The sequence below is a fragment of the Amblyraja radiata genome, chromosome 13, assembly GCF_010909765.2.
Source record: "Amblyraja radiata isolate CabotCenter1 chromosome 13, sAmbRad1.1.pri, whole genome shotgun sequence".
NCBI classification, from domain to species: domain Eukaryota; kingdom Metazoa; phylum Chordata; class Chondrichthyes; order Rajiformes; family Rajidae; genus Amblyraja; species Amblyraja radiata.
The window spans coordinates 21,230,998-21,256,706 of NC_045968.1; the positions used below are offsets into that span (position 1 = coordinate 21,230,998).

The following is a 25,709-nucleotide window of genomic DNA, read 5'->3' on the forward strand; positions in this document are numbered from 1 at the left end:
TCTACAGAATTGATCTATTTTGTCAGACAGTAACAGATGTCTGATAACTCTGTTGGTTAATATCAAATAATACATTGAACAACTCAGCTTGCAGACTACAAAGACAAGCAATTTAGTACCCAGTACATAGAAAGTTAATCAATGTCAGATGGGGCAGCATAAGGGAGACCAACTATCTTCCATACCTCCAGGTAAATGCAGGGTTTATTCATTCAGGCTCTCAACTGTGGGGACCTGCTGAGTAGATCATTCGGCTTGTCTACAATACCCTCCAAGGGGAAACAGTCATCTAGCATTCATTATCTGGGCTTACAAATGAAGAAAGATAATTTGATGATAATAACAGAAATGCAATACTATATGAGGATTTAGGACCATGAAAAGTTTGATAAAGTACTTAACACTGTTGCTATTTAAAACTCCACGAAACATTGAGTATGATGCGTATCAGAGAAAAATACATATTTTACAATGAGTATTCAGTCCTGCACTAAGCTCCCTTGAAAATCTAGAATGTTAGGAGTCCTGCTAAAATTGTAGAATTATATTGAATATTTCTGTATCTTTACAATCAATTTTAAGAAAGCTATATTTAGTATACCTTATCCTTATCATCACTTTGACTTTTGTTTCTTGCAAAACACAACATATAATCTGATGGCAGAGAATCTGATGGCATTTACAAGCTGGCTTCATGGTGAATCCACAGCAATTTGGGTTTGAAGGCAATCTATCTATCTATACATAACGAAAACCCTGATCTTCTGCTCTTTCAGTTTGCGGGGTGTTTCTATTTGCGCAAAAATGTTACGCGACAGGACTATGATTTTTCGCCAGGTTACTCACCGTTCTCCTGTGCTGCGGGTGCAACAAGTTCCGTTCAGATTGGTGGTATATTGTAAAAGTTATCGAGGGAGGGATTGGGGAGGGGGAGAGGAGAAAGGAGAGGGAGGGTGAAGAGGAGGGGGAGGGAGTGCTGGGGGATGAGGGGAAATGAGCCGTGCCTGCGCAGTTGGGGGCTATGCGTGAGTGGTGCACTATTGCGCTGGGATGAGTTGCATCGGGGGAAATGGGTGAGTGGTGCAATATTGCATTGGGGAACGGGTTGCGTTGGGGGACCAGTTCTCTCGTGTGACAGGGACCCAATTGGTCCCACATAGTCTAGTAGTTCTATATTAAGACACACTGCCATTGTTGGTACAACCAAAAACAGATTGGCATATGATTCCTGGACTGATATTCACTGATATTTCTACTTCCCATAGGTGCAGGCTAATAGATTTACTATCAGGCTTGTTTAAATTTAAATCACTTCAGAGGGTCTTAAGCATGATTAGTAATTGAACATAATCAAAAATTAATTTCTTAAAAACATTACTTGATCAGCATCTACGAATAAGATCTTGTCAACAGCCAATGGGAAAAGCACGTCCAGAAAGAGGATCTTATAACCCCAGATGATTCGTTGTTTTTCCGTCTGTTGGTGAAGCCACCTGGGCCACTTGTACTGTACCAGTTCATATTGGAAACCATACTTCTTTGCCATGTGTGGAATAAATTCCTACCAAAACAGAACAAGTACACTGTGATGCTGAGCTGAACATGGAAAATGCAACAGATCCAATTTAGCAAGTCACAAATTTGCCGCAAATACATTAGTAAACACACAAGATATTAATTAACATAATTCGCTTATGTGAAATAATTTGTTTAACTCCATAAAAAGTGCATCTCGGTACGTTGCACCCTGCAAGATTCAACTTTTTTTCCACCTTTAGATAATTTGTTCTTTCTACGCCACCATTGTTTCTAAAACGCTTTGAAAAACTCAGTGAAATGGGTCCCCTCTCTATGCAGCTGGATCCTCAACTTCCTCATCAGCAGATCTCAATTAGTACAGATTTGGCAACACCTCCTCCTCATTAATCATGCAAGTACAGCAGCCCGAGAACTGTTACTTCCAGATTCAAGAACAGCTTCTTACAATCAATCATCAAGTTCTTGAACTACCATGCACAATTCTAAACACAACCCTAACTCAAAAATTTTGCACAAGTATAGTTGCTCTAAGTAATTTGATTTTTGCACTATCGGTCTAGTTTACTTAAAAACATTGATAATTTATAGTCTATTTCTTGTTATTCAATGGCACTTTATTGCTACATGCACCTAGAACATGAAATTATTTGTTATGCATCCAATTCAGTAAAATCATATTACACATAAGCACAATCATATGTACAAAAATGCAACGATTATAGTGCAAGATTTTACTGAGACAGTACACAAAGAGTCGCCATGTTTCCAACGCCATCTTGTTCTTCAAGTTTCATGTTCTGAAAAGCATAGAGTCTTATCTTGGCTTTATAGGCCCATTGTCCATGCGGAACGGTTTTGTAGGTGTCGGCCTGGCCTGGCGATGCTGTAGATGCAGTTGCCCTGCCGCCCAGTACTGCTGCAGGCCACGTCCGATCCCCATACACGGTCTCTGTGGGGTTTCTGGCAGCACCCAACCCATGTGATCCTTGAGGAAAACCTGCAGAGGTCCTGTGGCTGAGATGATTGACCTACAACCGGCACGACCATCCTCCTTTGTGCTCGGTATTACTTCCAACTAGCTGAGGTTTTTCCTCCCCTAATTCCCATTGACTCCAGTTTAGTTGGACTCCTTGATGCCACATTTGATCAAATGGTGTCTTAATGTCAAGGGCAGGACCTTTCACTTTTTAAGTAGGCTTGCTAAATTTAGAACATATGATGATCATAAATGGCTAATATTATTTCAAGAAAGGTTTAAAAAGGCATCTAAACATTGCAATTCCTACACATGTACTGAAATGAGCTATAGTAGTTTACCACAGTAGATTTTAATTAATTCTTTCAACAAACCTTGAATGTGGGAGAGAGGTAATTCTTAAGAAACCAGAACTTCACTGGTGTTTCTGTGTGTTTCAGGACAGACAGCATCATTATTCTGTAATTATAATGGTTCAAAATTGGACAAATTACAAATTAAGACTATTAATGTGGAAATGTAAAGAACATGAAATATGTGTAAACTTAACTCAAATGCGAAACTGGAAAAAAATTCTGATACATTTACAAATATTATTCCCCGGCATTTTTCCGATAGTTTAACATATTTACTCTTGTGTCATTCAAAATCTCTTTATGCTGAGACATCTTGTAGAAATATTTTGACAAATTATGTAACCACTCTCTCAGAATCTTCAATACCAATATTACAGCAATTGTGACCAAATTCTAAAATATACTTCTCCATCAGTATAAATTATTAATGATGAACTGAAATGTGTTTGTGGCCACCCATCATGAGAGAGAGATCATGATATGTGAATTATCAGTATAATCCCATCTCTTGTCTAAAAGGCTGATAATGAAGCTTCAAACAGATTTGAACCTCAAGGTGGGTTTTTTAGTTGGAATTCAAAAAAGGAAAATTCTAAGCAAAGAGGTGTACTCGGAACACACCTTTGTAAATCGACAGGGAAAATAATCTTATTTTATCATATGCAAACAATTAATTCATTATTCTAACAGGGAGAAAGGTGACTTCACCGTCATCTTTTTTTAATGCAAGATTTGATGTACTTGTCCATAGAATGGATGGGCCTTATTTGTATAAACTTTACTGTCTTTTCCCTACAGATTAGTTTACTTTCGAAAGAAGTATGGAAACAACCACTTTGGCCCACCGAGACCACACTAATTACTGATCACGTTTAAACTAGATCTATGTAATCCTATTTTTTCATCTACCGCTTACACACTGGGGCCAATTTATAGAGGCCAATTAATCTATAAATCCACATGCCTTTGGGAGACAACCTGAGCACCCAGAGGAAACCCACACAGTCACAGCGAAAACGCGCAAAGTCCACAGTGACAGCACCCGAGGTCGGAACGAACCTGGGTCTCTGGCACTGTGAGGCAGCAATTCGCACAGTGTGCCATGGTGCTGCCCTGATGGCAGAAAGCATTCTGATCCGGTTCCATGAGTACCAGGGCTCACACATGAAACGTTTTTGGTCCTAAGGGTTAGTATCACGCACAGGAATTAGCCACCAAACATCAAGCTAGCTTAGTGCTTGGAATGTATTCTACTGGTTCCTGAGTAAACTGAGACATCCAATGCAGCACGAGTCAAAATATGAAACCTAATTTATGGCGCCTTAGTCATCTGAATTTTCACGGCTGTCTTTCAGAGATCCAGGCATATCATCTTCCTCTACACTGTTTGCACAAAATTAAAAATCTAAAGAATATATCTAGACTTGCATGAAAATTATCCCAGCCACATATTCTAAATAGACTTCAAAATTAGAGAACAGGTAGAATTATTAGGAACTTAAAAATGAAATATTTTAATCTGACCTTAGAAACCTCTCGTATAGATGACCTGATGCAACTGAAAATATATTAATGACATCTTCCTTGTCCAATTTCAATTCTTCAGATTTTGGTCCTCCTGTGAATCCTCTGTGAAGGCACAAGGTAGATTCTGATTAATATTTAACTGAAATGTTAAGGTTGGGTTTAGGCTATGATATGACAAAGTAGATTAGAGAAACTGGCTCTTCATCTTCCTAGTAACTGGGTTGAGATTTGTGTAATGGAAATTCTTTTAGATGGCAACTACGTAATGTCTTATTAAAAATGGTTGGACCTGTGGTGACCTTGCCAACCTAAATTCTACACACAAGGGGGAACAGAATGTGTGGTGTATTAAATGGGGAAAATAATTCACTCATGGTAGGGAGAACTCCAAGAGTTGTGGTATATTCTGAAATATTGAGTTAAATGCATCCAACTCAGCGCCTGGAAAGTTTCCAGTCAAGATGTAGAAACAAAGAACTGCAGATGCTGGTTTATACCAAAGATGGGCACAAAGTGCTGTAGTAATTCAGCGGGCACTGAAATTAATTTCTCACAATTCCGTGCTGTGGGTCAGGCAGCCTCTGTGGAGAAAAAGGATGGGTGACGAAGAAGGGTCTCGACCCAAAACATCAACTATCCTTTTTCGCCACAGAAGCTGCCCGAGTTACTCCAGCACTTTGATTCTATGTTGAACGTCAATATTTGTTGTGAAGTGGGAGGAGGCCAGAGGGACTGATATGTAAAAAAAAAAATCACAATTACAAACAATATAACGTTCCTGAGACCAGGACCAGGTTAAAAGGACAATAGGCACAGGAGCAGGAGTACTTCAAGCCTGCACCGCCATTCAATGTGATCATGGCTGATCAACCACATTCAGTACCCCAAAAGGACCTATATATTCCATTTAATTATGTTATCTACTATGTTTTAACAGTAAAATGCTCTTAACTTAAGGTATGATTAGTCTTGTACATTACCATCTTTATAGTGCACTGGTAAAACAAATTTACAAAATTGTCAGAAATTAATTTCAATTTTGTCAACAGCAACATGGACTATCAAAGTATTTATATATATAAGGGTATTTTTCTGTTCCTGCTCTCTATTGTGCTCTATCTATATGTATCTTTGTCAGATAGAAAATAAATGGAAATGGCTTACGAGTAAATGAGTTGGAAAAAGGATGACAAATGCTGACAACATTCTTCGATTTTTCCAGTAAACAAGTTGTTTCTGAAATTATTAATATAATTATAAAACCCGATATTTCCAATAAAATCCCAAAGTTTTCCTGCCTTTTAATGGATTCCCAGAAGCCTTCATTTTCGGCGTTGCCATCACTGAGGAGTTCTTCACTCATTTTTTCGGGTTTCTTTTGTACCTACAGAAGCAGTGATAAAACAATTGATTCTATGGTCCATACTTTAACTCATTTTGCAGAAATGCAATCTCTGTGCATGTAACACCTGAACAAAATAAAGAAAGTAATTGATGCTGAGAAACAGTGGGCCCAATATTGCAAAAAATGCAAAATAAGCATGTGCTCTGAATCAGATTATCGTGATTTAGTTCTGAACTTTTCAGTTTTCAAATTATTAAAACATTTCTGAAAAGATCATGAAGACATCTAAGACCAAAGTGCATCGCAGTTACACTTGGTACTACAATATCATCACCTGTAAATCATCTTCCCAAGCTAACCAGAAGGAACAAAGGGGAAGAAAAGCTGGCGAATAAATCCTTTAATCAGGCACCTCCTGACGTGGATCTAAAGTTGGCAGAGCAGTTGACTTGTCCAAACACTCCACTTTAGTCTGGCTTTCAAGTTATTCTTTTGTTAATCAGCCAAATGCAAATACAAAGTGGGAACTGGGAAAACTAAAACATTTTGCGTTCATGTACAGTAAGCTTTACATAGTTCTCACTTCATCAATTATACCCAATAATTCATTTTCTTCCCGTAAGTGAGTTCTGCCAAGTAATGTGCAATGATCCGTTAAATCTCTACTCATACAATGATCTGTTAAATCTCATACAGTGACTATAGATTCAGGTTCTGGTAAGCTCTTCGTCTTGGAAAAATGACAACTCCTGTTTCTAAATCAATATTATCGTTAAGTAATCCTTATTAGAGGATGCTTCCATTAAAAAGTGTGCTCATTAACTTCACTGGATGTAATCTGGGATCAGGGACTCTCTAGTGGCATATCAACACACTGCCCATCAATGGAATTGTTCATTCAGAAATTAATTATTTCCATTAAATATGCTATTTCTTTTCCACCTTTAGGGAATTATATGTTTTCTTTCTCTGCATTGTCAGTTGCTATGTGGTCTTAACAAATACACATTTATATACATAACCCGTACAAGAAATTAACTTTCATATTCATAAGCTTCTCAATCAACATAATCTTGAACTGATTTATTGACCTTTAAATGTTCCCTTTTATTCAATTCCGTGAAAGGGCTCACTTAATGAATTCCATTAGAACCAAAAGTTCTGTCTGAATGTTAACTAGTCTTTTACACACACCGAAACAGTCCTGCTGTGATGGATCAAGTTTGGATTTTTGCTTCCAAATTACATAATCCTCAAGATATAAACTTGTAAAAATACCCTGTAAACAGAGTATCGTCGAAAACACCTTATGAACAAATTTCACAGTGGGTAGTCCTCAATGATCCAGCATTTCTCCCCTTTAACCTATATTTAAGTCCTTGCAATAGACATACCTTCACTTTAATAATTCTGCTTTTGAAGCTGTCAAGAACAACAGTTACTTCATCCATCCCAGGAGGAGAGTCTGCTCCGTCATGACTGAACCATGAGATAAAAATATTAAAATCAGGGGGAGAAAAAGACCGACAGACTATTAAAATTGGAATTCACACCAAAACAAAATGTTGAAATTAGGAATTAAGAAATTATAATTGTTTTGCTTTATTGTAAGAACACTAAAACACAATGTTTCATTTTTAAGATGCTGCCACAGTAGTCTCACATTGACTTACTACAAGTGCGCCAGGACTTTAAAAAGATCCCTCCACAGAGAGAGCAGGGGAAAATAGAGTTAAGAGTAGTTATGGGTAATAGAGTCTAACTATTAGAGTCTGTGGTTGGAAAGTTACTAGAGAATATTCTGAGGGATAAAATATAAATTTAGATTAGGGATAGTCCATCCCTATAGATTAGGGATACCTCCATTTAGATGGACATGGGTGATTAGGGATAGTCAGCGTTGTTTGGTACATGGGAGGTTGTGTTGCGTCTCATGAATCTGATTGAGTTTTTTGAAGATGTAACCAAAAGGTTGATGAGGGCAGAGCTGTAGACGTATTTATGGATTTCAGCAAGGCATCTGACAAAGTTCCGCATGGTAAGCTGCTCTGGAAGGTTAGATCGCATGTGATCCAAGGCGAGTTAGCTGAAAGGATAGAAAATTGGCTTCAAGGAAGGAAGCAGAGGGTGATGGTGGAAGTGTTGCTTTTCGGACTGGAGGCCTGTAACTAGTGGTGTGCCTCAGGATTTGCTGCTAAGGTGCTATATAAATGATTTGGATGAGAACGTGCAAGTCATGATTTTAAGTTTGCAGATGACACTAAAGTGGGCAGTATTGTAGATTGCGAAGATGGTTGTCAAAAATTGCAGCAGGATCTTGATCGGTTGGGCTGGTGAAAGGTTCATGGAGTTTAACACAGAGAAGTGCAAGGCATTTTGAGAAGTCAAACCAGGGCAGGACCTACACAATAAATGGCAGGGCTCTGGGGAGTGTTCTAGCAGAGGCATCCAGAAGTACATGTGCATAGTTCCTTGAAAGTCGCATCATAAATAGATAAGAGTAATCAAGAAGGCTTTCAGCACATTGGACTTCATCAGTTAGAGTATTGAGTACAGACGTTGGGAGGTCATATTACAGTTGTAATACATTGGTGAGGCTACATCTCGAGCATTGTGATCAGTTTTGGTCACCCTGCTATAGGAAAGATGTTGTTAAGCAGGAAAGGTGCAGAAAAGATTTACGAGGATGGTGCCAGGACACAAGGGCCTGAGCTATAGGGAGAGGTTGAGTAGCCTTGGACTTTATTCCTTGGAGAGCAAGGGTGATCTTATAGAGGTCTAAAATAACATGAGAGGAATATATAGGTTAAATGCATGGATTTTTTGTATCTAGAGTTGGGGAATCAAGAACCAGGGTTTCGGCCCGAAACGTCGCCTATTTCCTTCGCTCCATAGATGCTGCTGCACCCGCTGAGTTCCCCCAGCAATTTTGTGTACCTAAGAACCAGAGGACATCGTTTTAGGGTAAGGGGGAAAAGATTTAATGGGAACCCGAAGGACAACTTTTTTTTGTTTATACAAAAGGTGATAGATATATGGAACGAGTTGCCAGAGAAGGTATTTGAGGCAGGTATGATCACAAAGTTTAAGAAATGTTTGGACGTGGATAGATTTAGAGGGATATGGGCCAAACGCAGGCAGGTGTGACTAGTGAAGATGGGGCATGTTAGTCAGCGTGGGCAAGTTGGGCCAGAGGACCAGTTTCCAGGCTGAATGACTCCATGACTAATGCTACATTGGTCTCCCATCGGAATCTCATCCCATACAAAGCTTGATCATGGAGCCAGGAGTACTATACCTGTAAATTTTATAAATATCTTCTGATCGTCCCTTCCTTAGTCTGAGCAACCAGGCACCAGGGTTGGCTTTTAATTGGAAATAGCCCTGTATAAACAAACAACATGGTTATTCAGTTTCACCATGGTTACCTCGATTTTTCTGATAGATTCCAGATAACATTTGGGTTAAAACATTTCAATTTTTAATGTTCTATTAGAAACCATGTTCAATTTCTAATAAATAATTTCCCTTGCATTAATACTGCACTTTTAAAACTGTGATGAGCTGTTTGATTGCAAACAAATTAGGTTCAAAGAGACCGAAAATTAAAACAAAAAATAAATCTGGAAATGGCTGGGAACATTTTTAGGCAAACTCAAAGAGTTTTTTGAATGGCACAGTAAGTCCACATGAGAAAGTTGCCCGTTTTTATGGTTAACTGCATCTCATAGTTCTGGAATCAGAAGTGATTAGATTAGCTGAAATGGATAGATTAAAACGTGCACAGTGGTTAAATGTGCTGAAAGAGTACTAGTTAGTGTCAAAGTTGCAGGGAGGATATAGAAGCAAAGCTGGAGAACATTCAAGTTCAGAAGTGTTGGATTATAAATATATTATCTATTTCCTGAAAGCCTTATTGCAAATTCAGTGATAATGGTTACAGGATCAAATGATAATCCACTGGATTTGACATTGCCATTTAAATCAATAGCATCCACAGCTTTTCACTTGATTAATTTGAGCGTTATGGTCCACAGAAATTATTTTATAAGAGTTGCTATTTGTGATTTTTGAGAGTGTGGAGTTTGTATAATGAGAATAATGAACTGAAGAGATGGGGAAGGAGAAAAAAAAGACTAAATTCAAGCAAAAAAAAAAAATTAATGCAAGATGACAGAAACAGTGGGCATTCACAGCAAACAATTGTCATGGTCAGTGCACATATTGAAAACTTGAATTTATATTAATGTATTTAAAAAGCCTTGAATACCTACCAAGTTTGCCATTACTATTGTGTCCACGATAACAGGGTTAGCACTTGTACCCAGAGTGAACTGGAGACCTCTGGGTGGTTGGCCTGTTGAAACATCATAACAATGTCCTTCCAGTAAAAGATATTCCAATTCATATTCTGCTGCTATTCCGCCTTCAATCTGAAAATGGAGAATCAAACTGAGGGATTTGTATGCTTTTATACTTATTCTAGAACGCATATGCTTGGAAAATCAATTTCATGGTGCTTTTCCCCCCTATGCACTCAAAGATTGTTTCATTTCTGAAGTAAAACGTGATAATGTCCTTTTCTAAGCCCTTGCATCACTTGTAAAATTCAGCCCTGGCACAAATTAACCCTACAACTCTGACACAATTACATCAAGGCCACATTGGAAGATGTAATTCCTAATTCAATACTCCTTTTGGAGCATTACCAGGGGATTTGGACCACACTGCACAGTTGTTGGACATTCCCAGAACAATATAAACAGCACTGACCTGGAAGACCTGCAAGTTAAATATTTAGCCACATCCTTGCCCCCTTCCCCAGTAAAACAACCAGTAAACAAGATATGTAATTGCCCCTCATCCCAAAACACCGTCCACTCAAATCTGTAGACTTCTTGACTCAAGGTACCCCTCCCTTTATTGCTGGGCCCAATTCCCACTCCCTTGCCCAATCTGATGCCTGTTACCTCTCCAACTCTCTGCTGATCCAAACTCTCTGATGAAAGAACAATATGTTGGTGTTCTCTCATGATATCTGACCCACACAACATACTAATGCCTATAGATTATTGCAACCCCACCCCAACTCCACCAAATTTAATTCCAGCACCTCCCCTTCCCACCCCACCTCCAAGCTGACCCATCTGAGGAGTAAAGGATAAAGCAAAACAGTGGAAATGTGCAATTATGTGTCTGAAATGGGCATCAGTCACAATTGAAGCATGATGGAATTGTCTAACAACCAAAACCACCCCCCCCCCCCCTGTCTCTGCACCATTCTAATGCACCCCATTAGTTTCTGTGCAAGTAAGTCTTCATTCCTGGTTACTGCAAAAGCCGATTCCACTTCTTATGAAGAACTATCCAATTAGATCTCTTCTTAGGCCCCCTTCGACCATGGCTGACCATGGTCGCCTCCAGGGTGCTATTACCTATATATGGAGGACGCCTGTGCATGACTTTGTTTAACATGGGGAAACTGATGCACAGACAGCCACCCCACGATCCTTGCCAGTACTGGGTCAGGATCCAGTAGCATGGAGTCCAAGACGACCGGAGACTCTTTTCTGCTGCACCCTTCATCCGCCTTCCCAGCCGTTGTGGCGCTCCACTAAGGTCAACCATCGTCCTCCGCCTGTTCTACTGTTGAGGTCTTGGTTGGATTGCTCTTTGTCAGAGACCTCCCCCCTCGACCTTACCGCCATGGTTGGTCCTACCAGGAGCGTAGCTCCAGTCAGCATCCTCTCAGTATCTCAGGTTCACACAAGCTTCTCCATCACGACATGGTGACAATCCATAGAGAATTAGTGCTACTTCTTTCTTATTCAACAGCATTAAAATAAAAGTTAGACTATACATGCAATTCCCTTTTGAAAATAAATGTTGACTTCACTTCCACAATTCTTTCAGGTAGTACACCAGCTCAATGTATGCAATTAATTCCAACCTCATCCGTTGTTATTTTGCTGATCTTAAATTCATGCCCTCTGGTTACAAATTCACCCACAGTTGAAAACAGTTTTGTTTAATTCCTCAATCATAACCCCTCTAATTTCTGCATCTCTGTTAAATGATCCCTTCACTTTCTCTCTGAGAGGAGAATTATGCTTATTTCTCTCATTTGCAACATGACCAAAGTTCCTCATCCCTAGTGTAATTCGAGTGAATTTATTCTGTGTCATCTCGAAGATTTGACACCATGTGGACTAAGAAGACTGGTCAGAATTCCAGCTGAGGCCAATTAGTAATTTTAAATAGTTCAGCATAACACCACTGCAATAAAAATTTCACTGTTAAACTACACAAATACAACTATCTACCTCTCTAACTTTTTTTCAGAATACTCTTGCTCCAATGGCAGGTGACTTTATCCACTTTGCATGATTCCAAATCCACATAATTCTCACTTTCACATACGTAAAAAAAAGACTATATAGACACACCTCTTCCAAATAAATATTGTCGAGATCATACGAAGTGTGTACTGATTCCACCATCCAGCTTTCAGGGGTGTTGATAATAAGCGTGAAGAGAGGAGATTGAGGCATGTCCAAGAATTTGGCAACTGGACCAGGTGCAAAGCTGCCATCTGCTTTGAATGTGATCTCAGGTTCCAGAACGTACCGGTAAATACTGCAAGATGGAGGAGGGACATGCATTAAAATTCATCTAATACTATCTTACAAATAGTTCTTACAAAACGTCAACACTGATTACCAAGAAATTCACTCCCTTGCTCTAAGCATATCATATGTAGCTGCAGCACATTATTCTCTGGTCCACTAACTATAAAATAAGTGAGTTTCAGAGGCAGTGTATATACAGCATATCAGGATGAATTTCCAGGCAGGAAGATCTTAAATCAAACCATTTTATTTGCAGTTTACAACCATGTAATGTGTACCATTAAATCTAATACAATAGTGAATGACAACATATCTGTGTTTATAAACTAGATCGCATAATGTCACATTTTTGAGAGTTCCATGATTCGATGTCAATGAAAAATTAAATTTCACAGGAAAATTACTGGGAGATGCATTGTCACCGGACCTTGAACACCAGCAACTGCAGTAAATGCATAACTGGAAGCCACTCTGAACGTTTCATCCACATATGTACATCTGACAGTGCCTACCAACCAAACGTACAGAAACAGACTTTAACTGCACTTGTGAGGCATGCGTTAATGTCACTGAGAGAGGATTTGACTGAGCCTGTAGAAATGTGACATTAGTTGGGAAACTACCTCAGATTAAGTAAGGTTCTTACCCAGTCTTCCTACCATGCCCATCACTACCATTTTGTAGCCTTGCCTGAAACCCTCCAACTTCTAAATCCAGAAACTAGGCAAGTGGGACTAGTATAGATGGCACATGTTGGTCGGTGTGGGCAAGTTGGGCCAAAGGGCCTGCTTCCACGTTGTATGACTGTGACCTCAAGGAAAGGCACTTCACATACAGCTTCAGTAGCTTACAACCAAATTATATGAACACAGCAATCTCCAATTTTAGGTAACTAATCTACAAACACTTATCCCTCTTGCCCTCCCCTTCCCATCCATTGCACCCCACCTGATGTGCAGCCATCTCTCCCTTTCCCCTTGCGTGTCCCTTCTACCTCTTTTCCTTCCTCTAGCTTCACATTTCATGCTTCTTATATCCTTCTCACACTTTTTGTCTTTGCATCTCTGGCCTTTGTCCATCTATCTGCCACTTAAGCCCCCCTCACACATATCCACCTATCACTTGCCAGGTGTTGTCCCCAAACGCCCCTTGTCCATCTTTCTCCTCCTTATTACAATCAATCTGAAGAAGGGTCCTGACCCAAAAAGTTACCTATCCACGTTCTCCAGAGATTTGCCTGGCTCTCTGAAATACTCCACAACTTTATGTCTTTTTTTGCTCTCCTTTAAGGATTGCTAGGTTAAATACCAAGTGGCTGCATGATCATGAGCAGAGCATGTGCAATACAATCTAGGAAATGGAGTCTTAAATCAAGATCAAGCCCCCTATTTAAATGTAGAATGGGCCCCAAAACTTTATTCTGCCAAATGCCTTCATTTGATGTTCAATTTACACACAAATGAGGGAAATTATCCTGAACATTAATCTGATAAACCAATTATGACCAACAAATTATTCATAAAATCATCAAATAAAATTCTAATAGTGTTTAAATTTTTTTGGAAATGGTATTTTGGAAATTTCTTATTATTAATTAGACAATTTTGACTCCTTGCCAAAACTGAAATTATCCAAGCTATATGGTTTTGCAAAAGTCTTTTGAGGAAGATAGACACAAAAAGCTGGAGTAACTCAGCGGGATAGGCAGCATCTCTGGAGAGAAGCAATGGGTGACATTTAAGGTCAAGACCCTTCTTCAGACTGGTTAGGGATAAGGGAAACAAGAGATATAGACGATGATGTGGAGAGATAAAGAACAATGAATGAAAGATATGCAAAAAAGTAATGTTGATAAAGGAACCAGGAAAGGAAAAGAAAGCTGCTTGTGGGGTGAAAATGAGAAGCTAGTTCGACCTTGGCGGAGGAGGGATAGAGGGAGAGGGAACGCCGGGGCTACCTGAAGTGAGACAAATCAATATTCATACCACTGGGCTGTAAGCTGCCCGAGCGAAATATGAGATGCTGTTCCTCCAATTTGCGTTTAGCCTCACTCTGACAATGGAGGAGGCCGAGGACAGAAAGGTCTGTGTAGGAATGGGAAGGAGAATTAAAGTGTCCAGCAACCAGGGGATCGGGTTCGTTCAGGCAGGCTGAGCGAAGGTGTTCCACGAAACGATCGCCCAGTCTGTGTTTGGTCTCGCCGAAGTATAAGAGTCCACATTATGAACAACGGATACCTTAGATGAGTTTGTAGGAGGTGCAAGCGAACCTCTGCCTAACCTGAAAGGACTGTCAGGGTCCCTGGACACAGTTGAGGGAGGAGGTATCGCGACAGGTGTTGCATCTTCTGCGATTGCAGGGGAAGGTACCAGGGGAGGGGGTGGTTCGGGTGGGAATGGATGAGTTAACCAGGGAGGTGCGGAGGGAACGGTCTCTGTGGAAGGCGGAAAGGAGTGGAGATGGTAAAATGTGGCTCGTGGTGGGATCCCGTTGGAGGTGGCGGAAATTTCGGAGTATTATGTGTTGTATGTGACGGCTGGTGAGATGGAAGATAAGGACTAGCGGGACTCTGTCTCTGTTGCGGCTAGGGGGAGGGGGAGCAAGGGCAGAGCTACTGGGTACCGAGGAGACACGAGTGAAGGCCTCATCTATGATGGGAGAGGGGAACCCCCATTCCCTAAAGAATGAGGACATCTCGGATGTTCTAGTATGGAACACCTCATCTTGGGCGCAGATGCGGCATAGACGAAAGAATTGGAAGTAGGGGGATAGAGTCTTTGCAGGAAGCAGGGTGGGAAGAAGTGTAGTCAAGATCGTTGTAGGAGTCAGTGGGTCTGTAATAGACGTCAGTCAAGTCCGTGGAAGAACTAGTTTATTCGAAGTAAATACACTAAATCACATTTATTGAAAGATTAATTTGATAAAACATTCTAATTATTATATTTCATATTTCCATAAATGACTAATTTGAGAATGTTGTATATTGTAGTAATCTATGTCAGTTAATGCACTGATGTTTAATTTTGTTTACAATAGATAATTGCAATTATTAGCTAAGCCTCCTTTAACAGTACAAAGTGCAATTTTGATTCATCTTAATAACAGATCACCAATGATCTTATTAAATTGTAGAACGGGCTTGAGGGACCGAATTGACACCTCTGGCTCCTAATTCATATGTTCACAGGTATGACTGATGAAGGTGCCTGCTGGAGTGCGATAATGTTATTTTGTCCCCAAAAGCTGTCTGTCAACAGATGGAAGAAATCCAATGTCGGTAGGCAGTTTAGTTATCTAATTAAGGTTTCCGACTGAATTAGAAATCAAGGTTGTGCCCTTTCAGCACATTATGTCTGTGATATTTCGTACTATAATTTTAATACAAATTTTACATAATTGCTTACTTAGAAACTCAAAAGCAGCATTAATCCAGAGCTGAATACCAGAGGACAGCAAGAGTAACTGGCTCTATGTTACAGCAGCACAAGGCAGTCACAAATCTTTCAATGAAATCGAAGTAAAAATCTCCACACTTCAATCATAACTGATGCAAAAGAAAATGGTTTAGTGCATCATACAGAATGCTCATCATAACTCAGGAAAACAAAACCACAACAGTTCTGCTAGATAATCTTCTCAGATCAATCACCTTGTTCTTCAAAGACCATTGTTCCATCAGAATACCAACACAGTATTTTTCCATGCCATTGTGTACAGCATTCATTTGAAATGATGTTGTGTACCTTTGTTCTTTGTTAAGTTCTCCATATATGACCAGAGGAAAACTCCTCACCTTATATTAATTCTTCCGTTTAGAAAGATGCAAATGCACTGAAAGTCTGTACTTACAGAGTTGGCATGCTGTTATTAGTGTAAACCTTAGCCAGCAGTAGCTGTTTTACCTGACACAGGTAAATTGTTTACCTTTTCAGAGGCATTTCCGAAAGCTTTGCTTGACAGTTCATAAATATTCGAAGATTCATGTTGATCAATTGATTTAAAACCTATGGAAATTAAAAATACGTTTTGTGAGACCAACGTCTGAAATAGAGGAAGAGACAGAGCTATGGCCCATATTGAACAATGCAACTATGTTTGAAATAACAGTAGCAGTGCGCTTTATGGCATCTTCTGACTTCTATAGGGCGGCACGGTGGCGCAGCGGTAGAGTTGCTGCCTTACAGCGCCTGCAGTGCCGGAGACTCGGGTTCGATCCCGACTACGGGTGCTGTCTGCACAGAGTTTGTATGTTCTTCCAGTGACCGTGTGGGTTTTCTCCGAGATTTTCGGTTTCCTCCCACACTCCAAAGACGTACAGGTTGAATGGCTTGGTGCATGTGTAAATTGTCCCTAGTGTGTGTTGGATAGGGTTAATGTGCGGGGATTGCTGGTCGGTACGGACTCGGTGGGCCGAAGGGCCTGTTTCCGCACTGTATCTCTAAACTAAACTACTGCAGACATTTATTTCTCCATTGCATAACTAGTTAGGTTAATATGATACACCTTTGAAGTGGACTAGGAAATTAAATTCCTATTCTGAACAAGATAACTATTTTTGGACAGTAATATTATTTGCCCAATAAAGATTTTGCATTCAAAAGGACAAATGTAAAATTTTATTTATTCAGTCTTATTCATTATTTTGGAGAGATCTATAGTTGATTGAAAGTTACGGCATGGAAATCGACCCTTCGGCCCACCGAGTCCTTGCTGATCATCCGTTCACACTAGCTCTGTTATCCCACTCATCCATTCCCTACATACTAGGGACAATCTGCAGAGGCCAATTAACCTACAAACTCACACATCTTTGGGATGTGGGAGGAAACCCATGCGATTACAGGCAGTACGTACAACTCCACACAGAAAACCCCCGAGGTCAGGATCTAACACGGATCTCTGGCTCTGTGGGGCAGATCTACCAGCTGCTATCAGACAATGTTTCATCATGCTTCTTATCATCTGTTTTTCATACCTGGTCTCCCACAACCATGATAACTCCAAGTTTTCTTGTTATGAGTTGTTGTTCAATTTACAAGCGCTGTTTTTTTAATTGTTTCTCATTCACCTCTTTTTAAGGCAGATGTACCTACGCTAGAAGCTCAATCTTCAAATAATTTACAAATCTGTAAATATCACTACAAAAAGCTGGTTTCTGTGTCTCAATTGGTAGAAACAAATACGGAACTCAAAGTAAATAATGTCCAGAGTAGGCTACAGATTAAGCACATTAGTCTCGATATAATACTAAAGCATGCGACCAATAAATTCAATTTAATAATTGCAGCCTACAATGACTGCATCAGTCCTGAATTAATGCTTTCTTCAGCACAGTAGCTTCCAAACAAGAGGTGATTTGCTAAAGTTGAAACCATTGACTTTGCTGACAGACACAAAATGATTTGACATTAAAGCATATGCTCATTTTTCCTATTCCTTGCCCAGAGCCATACACTCCTTGACTGCTGTTGCAAAATAGCCAACTCCAACCTAGTTTAATAGATACTGTGAAAGCCAGTGCACTGCTGGGCTGGGTATTCTCAAATGACTTTTATTTTAAATTAAGCATTAACCTACACATGATGCAGAAATTCCTAATGATAATAGTTTCTGTAATGGATGGAAAAGACAAGGTGATGAATACAGAAGGACACGGCAGAACAGATAGGGAAAACTTCAATGTGACATAACCAATATGACTCACCAGCAGGAACGGGGAAAGCCGCTGAGCATCTCTAGTTACAGGGTCAGTTATAACCGTCACTTCAAAGTAGACCTGATCTTCTTTCGGTCGTAATTTAACAGCACTAGTAAACAGAGATACAGGTCAAAAAATTAATTCATTCATTGGAAATAATTTTATAAAAATAAAATAACCACTGACATTGAGCTGAGCAAAATATGAGGAACAGAAATATCAGTTCATAACTGTCCACTTGCTACTCACCTGAGTCGTTCCTCAAAGAACTGGAGGTCAACTCGTGCTTCTCCTTTGGACTTAGATGACAATAGTGAGTCCACTTTCATTATTAGATCAGTAGCACTGGGGACAAAATGTGATTAATTAATGTAATTGTCAAATTAAGTCTGAAAGCTATTTAATTGGTAACCCCCTCATTGATATTTGATCCATTTGTCGAGATTCCTTATTAATATAATATTATTTTAATTTCCCAATTCACAAGCATTTTAAACACTGCAAGCAAATGATTAAGAATAATTATCTCAATTTAAAAAAATGAAAGGCACTCTGTAATTGAAGATAAACACTTGCAATTAATCATTTGGAAGACACCATCTAGATAAACAATGAATGGGTTTCGCACAAGTCTCCTAAATGCTATCCATAAAATGTTCAACTTGTCTTAAAATGGGCAATTACAATTGTACAAAAACATCCTGCAGTTAAGACAAAATTTATACTGAGCATAGATACAAATAGTACAAAAACAGGCCCTTTAGATCTACTGTGTGGGAAAGAACTGCAGATGCTGGTTTAAATCGAAGGTAGACACAAAATGCTGAAGTAACTCAGGAGATGCTGCCTGTCCCACTGAGTTACTCCAGCATTTTGTGACTACCTTTGGACCTACTTGTTGATGCCAACCAAAGATCACTCTATGACTCATGACTGTGCTGGAAACCTGGGTTTGATCCTGTCTTTTGAGTGCTGTCTGTGTGTTCCAGTTTCCTCCCAATCCTAAGCGATGTTCGGGTTTGTAGGTTATTGGACCTCGGTAAATTGCCTCTAATGTGAAGGAGTGGATGAGAAAGTACAAAAACAGAAATCTGGTCTGAATGAGTGATCAATGGTCAGCGTGGAATCAGTGGGCTGAAGGGCAGGGTTCAATGCTGTACCTTAAAAAATTAAATCAATGGTAATATGCCTGTAATCTGAAAAACAACCCTTAAATACCACCCTCTGATTTTGTATCCAATTGGCTGTCCCAAGTGGATCCCATGTGATGCAACCTTCTGGACCAGCCAACTACGTGGCTGTGTGGAATTTTGGTCTCCTAATTTGAGGAAGAACATTATTACTATTGAGGGAGTACAGCGTAGGTTCACCAGGTTAATTCCCTGGATGGCGGGTCTGACATACGATGAAAGAATGGGTCGACTGGGCTTGTATCCCTGGAATTTAGAAGGATGAGAGGATATCTTATAGAAACATAGAACATTCTTAAAGGATTGGATGGGCTAGATGCAGGAAAGATGTTCCCGATGTTGGGAGAATCCAGAACCAGGGGTCACTGTTTAAGAATAAGGGATAGGCCATTTAGGACTGAGATGAGGAAACATTTCGTCACCCAGAGATTTTGTGAATCTATGGAATTCTCTGCCACAGAAGGCAGTGGAGGCCAATTCACTGGATGTTTTCAAGAGAGTTAGATTTAGCTCTTAGAGCTAAAGGAATCAAGGGATATGGGGAAAAAAAGCAGGAACGGGTTATGATTTTAGTTGATCAGCCACGATCATATTGAATGGCGATGCTGGCTCGAAGTGCCGAATGACCTACTCCTGCACCTATTTTTCTACGTTTCTCTCTGTGAAAAACTTTGCTTAAATTTCATATAGTTAATGTTTATCATCTTAATCATGTCAATCGTCTTGTTCACCTTTTAAATTCATGAGACATGATCTCTCACACATGGCCTAACCCGAACCCTAACCTAATAAGTGCTTGCCTGGTCAAATGCAGATAAATTTGTCTCTCAGAATTCCCTCCAATAAAATTTCCATCACTGATATGAGACTTAGCGACCTTGCAGGCCTTCTTAAATAAAGACTCAACAGTAGTCCTCCTAATATTGGATGGTTACCTCAGCTAAGGAAGATTTTAAAAAATTCCGTCAGGACCCTAACAATCTCTTCCTTTGCTTTCTAATGTCGTAGGACATATTTGGTCAAGATCGCTAACACTTCCTCTTTTGTAATGTTGATGTCTTCCAGGACATTGCTGTTCTCTTCCTTGAGTTCCTTAGAGTCTTCATTTAAGACCTTGACCATCCTTTGTTGACTCCACACAAAGAAGATCACACTGATCCTTAAAGGGACATTCCTCATTGCACTTTTCCCTTTAATATATATAGAGTTTATATTCATTTATAGAAATCTTATCTGTCGAGGATACCTCGTGCCCCCTTTTTTGCCCTCCTTATTTTCTTCTTAGGTTTACTTCCCCATCCCTTGTACTCCTCAAAGGATCCACTTGATCCCAGATGCATATATCTGAAATATGCCTCCCTCTTAATCCTGATCAGAGCCTCAATAACCTTTGTCAGCCAGGGTTTCCTGATCCTAACAACCTTGCTATCTAGCATCAAAACACAAACATGTATTAAAGCCAGTGTAAAAGCTGTGAATAAAATGTGGGTATAAAGCAATTTTTATGAGATATAAAACACAGCTATACTATATTGGGCAGAGGCTGACTTTATTCAAAGGACCAAAAAAATACAAAGAAAGACAAATTCTGGTGAAGCCAAAGCAATAGTAAAAGCTCAAATAATTATCCAAATCGTGGTTAGATTGTATGACTAAACTCAAAAATATGCCACACGCCTTAGCTTCAAAAATCACAAGAGCAGCCACATCTACTTGAAATAAAATCTCAATTTCTTGTAAGGACTCCAGTCTGCAATGGTAAAATGTCATGCTTGCATTTTGTGGAATATAACTTCCAGAACCTGTGCACATCCTCAGCCTGATTTTTGATTCGCCATGGGATATACATTATCTATGTACATTTGCTTCATTTCACATTATGTGCTCCAATTTCAGCAAATGAAAATAATTACACCTGATAGTGCTGCCTATTATCAACCAACTCACTAAGTAAGAATTCATCAGTTAGAATTTCATTCCTCCGTTGCCAACACATATGACAATTAGGCACTCTTGATTCTTCCTCCAGCAGTTGTTAATTGATATTTCAATTCAGTGATCTTTGACATCAAAAAAAATATCTTGCCTTCACCGCCTCCCCAATAATAGGCACCTTAGTTCCGATTGCTGCTTTGTTTTCCTTTTCTGTTTGAATATTTTAACATAAGTAATATATCTTATCTTAATAGTAGCTTGCAAGAGAATTGTGCCATGTATAATTTTATTGGTGCACACACACATAGCCATGTTTAGGAAATTATGCCCAGAATTTTTCATCATCTGAACTTCAAGATAATTTAATTCATATTCTAAATATGCAATTGTGACAGTGCTCATAATGTTGGAGCAAAGATAATAATAAAATGCAAGGGCATTTAAGTAGGCAAAGCATTTCAATAGTTTGTGGCCATCACTGAAAATCATGATGAAAAAAAGATACAGATAGAGGAAGTACTGGCTAGTTTAGGAGTGAGGGGCCTTTTTCTTCTTGCGTATGGTGTGCACAGCCTAAAGTTGTAGGACAAATTGTTCTTTTTGATCTTATTTGATTGTGCACACCAGGTTGATTGCATTCGTCGAAACAAGGTGGACCACGTGAAGGTTGCAATCTCCCACCCCAGTGAGGGAGGGCCTGAGGAGAAGTAACACTGATTTAACCATGATAAGAGCGCATGTGAATCATGATGACGAAGGCAATGCAATGGATGTAATCTGGTAAGTAGAAGCACACGGAATGAAAGCAACATGAGGTGCATAGATAAGGAAACTGGCTTAAAGAGAGAAAACAATAGGTGAATTGCTATTCTGAAGGACGGGGTCGGTGCTGGCCCACTCTTTCGTATATATTAAAGATAAAATTTACTAATTTGCAAAAAGTGTAAAGCCTGGAAGTTTACTCACTAGTAAGGTGAGCAATAATACAAGGATAAAATGTCTGAATGGACAGGCTTTGCAGATTATATTTAGTACCAAGAAGTATGAGGCAATACATTTTAGAGGACAATATTTTGAGGGCTACAGGCCAAATGCAGGCAAATGAGACTAGTCTAGTCTGCCAACTAGGTCAGTATGGACAAGGTGGGCTGAAGAGCTTGTTTCCTTGTTGTACAGCTCTTCGACTATTGAATTAATATATTCTGTAGGAAAACTGAGGCACAGTAGAGGCTTGCAACAGTAAACAGTCCAGCAAAATTGGAAAATGGGGTAGGCTTATGCAAATTATACTTCTGAAGGAAATGGATGCGAATGGGACCACTGAGAATATGGAATTGGATTTAGATAATAATCAAATAAAATCCAATTTAAGTAGTCAAGTCGAAGAGTGCTCACAGAACTGAGCACTATTGCCATTTAGGAAAATAACGCAACAGAATCAGTGGGAACAATTAGTCACAGTGAAGAGTAGTTTGTGCATCCAATTGTACCAAGCATACATTCAATACATTTAGATGCTTGTACTACTCTTCACTGTCGGGATGATATCAGATGGAAAATGGACCACATTTGCAAGATGGATTGTTACACAGTTCAAATTCTAATGTGGACACCATATCTCCACAGAGTTCCACATTGTCCAACGCCTTGAAATGCTGAAATAAAATAATTGAGATTAAATTTTTAAGACTCCTTCACTCACAACTGAAGTCATGTGCTCCATCAGACTATCACAAAATTGACCCTTGTGAAGACTTTTTAGGTTCAATCTAACAAATCAAAAGCCTTTCAAATACCTTTATTCAAAAATGCTAGTAATAAATCTGTAAAATGTCAGTCTCCCCTCCGCTCTGTTTGTTTTTCTCGTCAATATTTACTGCACGTTCACATCCTTCCCCTATGTCTAATCATTCATTGCACACTTCCTGGGCTTTTTTTCCCCACCTCCTGGATTGGTCGCTTCACTTTAACCCTCCTCGAAAACACTCTGGAGCAGATCAGCCAGCAGACATGCACTCCTTCACTGACACCTGTGCAAATTTGCTCAACGCTTTTAGTCACAACACTTTCCCATCCATGGTCTCAATGTCCTCCTTCAGTTCAGATTTCTGCATTAACATATTTTTATTTCCACTATTTTTGTTCCGAACTACAACTGCAACATGAGGGAGGTCTAGGTTGTTGAGATTGCTGATGACTGCAAATAGACGATGAGTAGTTAGAGCCAGGATAATGAAGATGCTGGGAGGTCAGAACATTAATAATGAAGATGATTGGCACCATAGTGCAGTGGTAGGGGATTGCAATGATTAAAACAGACTGGGTACAATTTAAAAAATTATAATAAGTTGCCAATCTCAGCCCATTTAGATTTCTTTGTTCCATTCTTTGAACCATCACAACAGACTTAAACTAATTAAACTATGATCCTGCATTTACTCTGCTTTGATGGATTGATTTTGATCAGGCTTTATAATAAACAAAGCAAATAATTTGAAATTAGTTGTGTGGAATTCTATAAAAGGCACAATTCAATGATGTTTCACAATAATGCCTCACAGTAGATAAAAAAATTAAGGGTGAATATTAATATTTCAAAACAAATTTTCACGTTAACAGATTTTATTTTTTATCATCCCTTAAAAATATCTTGTCTGAAATTATTATAAAACATAAATAATTAAAATCACTCACGAATCTTCCTCAATGGATAGCATATGGACCTTTGTTTTGATCTTCTCTGCAGCCTCAAAAGCAATACTCTCCAGCAGGTGGAAGTCATTCTGATTAAAGATTTCACTTTCTTCCAGTGGACCAACAATCTGTCAAAGGTTTAAAGTCATAATTATGTTTTGTTTTTGGTAACTCATTGAAAAATGACCACTGACAACTTTGAGATACAAGTTCCCACTGACTATGCATTATCACACACTGTGCTCTAAATGCCAACTGTTTAAAAAGATTCAGTTGAAACTTCGAGCTGAGAAGTAAAGTTTTTAAAAATGTGTCAGAAAGTGAATAGTGAATACTTACTCGTCCATTACTGATGATGGCCCTCTGCCCTCTGTTCATCTTCAATACATCCTTGCAAAAAGAACTATGTGACAAAATGAAATCCAGACTGAGACTCTCAAACATCTTTTGGAAAACTGCATTGTCCATGCCCTATGGCAGATAAATGAAAAAATGTCAGGCAAGGCATCAGTCTGAGGCAAATTAATAGAAAAAAGAAACATAACTTGCTAAGTTGTGGAATGTACATGTTCTGTTAAACACATAACTTTAGCTAAGCATTACTGCAAACTAAAAATACCAATGCAGTATTTGATACTGCTCGCATTCTCCATATACGCTGCCTATACTTAACTAAAGCATAATTTTTACTTTTTTGTGCTGGTCTCTTGATAACCTGCCTGCAAGATTAGAATTAGATTTTTTTTAAACTATGAAGGTTTAGGGTTGTTTGACCACTATTAGTCACCTTACTTCTGCAGCAGTTGCATTTTCTTTTTTCCTGTAATATATTCACAATGACAGTGAATAATCTTTTAGTATTTGGCTATATCTCATCAACAGGTGCTATGTTTTCTTTAATATTTCATCACCATTCTATTGATTCAATTCAATCATATTTAATTGTCACATGTGCCTAGGTACAATGAAATTCTTTGTTTTTAGACATAGAAACATAGAAAATACGGCGGGAGTAGGCCATTCGGCCCTTCAATATAATCATGGCTGATCATCCAAAATCAGTATCCCGTTCCGGCTTTTCCCCCAGATCCCTTGATGCCCTTAGCCCTAAGAGTGTTTTATTGTCATATGTCCCGGATGTGACAAATACATTCTTACTAGCTGCAGCACAACAGAATATGTGAATATGTAAACATAGTACATAATGGGGGAAGTGGAAAAAAAAGTTAAATAAATAACAAATATAGTGCAATTATAAGTCTTTTGCAGTCAGAGCTTATATGTTGTCGTGTTTAATAGCCTGATGTCTGTAGGGAAGAAGCTGTTCCTGAACCTGGACGTTACAGTTTTCAGGCTCCTGTACCTTCTTCCTGATGGCAATGGTGAAATGAGTGTGTGGCCAGGATGGTGTGGGTCTTTGATGATTTTGGCTGCCTTTTCGAGGCGACTACGATAGATTCCTTCGACGATGGGGAGGTCAAAGCCGATGATGGACTGGGCAGTGGTCACAACTTTTTGTAGTCTTTTCCGCTCCTGGACGTTCAAGTTGCCGAACCAGGCCACGATGCAACCAGTCAGAATGCTCTCTAGAAGAAGCATCTGTAGAAGTTTAGGAGAATCATCTTCGACATGCCGAATCTCCACAATCTTCTCAGGAAGTAGGGTCGCTGATGTGCCCTCTTTATAATTGCATCGGTGTGCTGGGTCCAGGAAAGATCTTCGGAAATATACACGCCCAGGAATTTGAAGTTTTTGACCCTCTCCACCATCGTCCCATTGATGTGAACAGGGTTGTGGGTCCTCATCCTTCCCTCACCAAA

The 25,709-nt window shown here is 39.3% G+C and overlaps 1 protein-coding gene across 2 annotated transcripts in view; it reads right to left on the reverse strand.

The window, feature by feature from the left end:
- The window catches only part of uggt1 (UDP-glucose glycoprotein glucosyltransferase 1), a 106,625-nt gene that overhangs the window by 21,963 nt on the left and 58,953 nt on the right, over nt 1-25,709 (reverse strand). For both annotated transcript variants that reach the window (XM_033031404.1, XM_033031403.1), the window contains 13 exons: nt 24,229-24,360; nt 23,890-24,017; nt 18,320-18,415; nt 18,077-18,179; nt 16,297-16,376; nt 12,190-12,379; nt 10,018-10,176; nt 9,042-9,127; nt 7,138-7,222; nt 5,697-5,782; nt 4,396-4,500; nt 2,890-2,974; nt 1,379-1,561 (listed from right to left, as the gene is read on the reverse strand). In XM_033031404.1, coding sequence (XP_032887295.1) covers nt 1,379-1,561; nt 2,890-2,974; nt 4,396-4,500; nt 5,697-5,782; nt 7,138-7,222; nt 9,042-9,127; nt 10,018-10,176; nt 12,190-12,379; nt 16,297-16,376; nt 18,077-18,179; nt 18,320-18,415; nt 23,890-24,017; nt 24,229-24,360 — 1,518 coding nt within the window. The remainder of the gene's footprint in view (nt 1-1,378; nt 1,562-2,889; nt 2,975-4,395; nt 4,501-5,696; nt 5,783-7,137; nt 7,223-9,041; nt 9,128-10,017; nt 10,177-12,189; nt 12,380-16,296; nt 16,377-18,076; nt 18,180-18,319; nt 18,416-23,889; nt 24,018-24,228; nt 24,361-25,709) is intronic.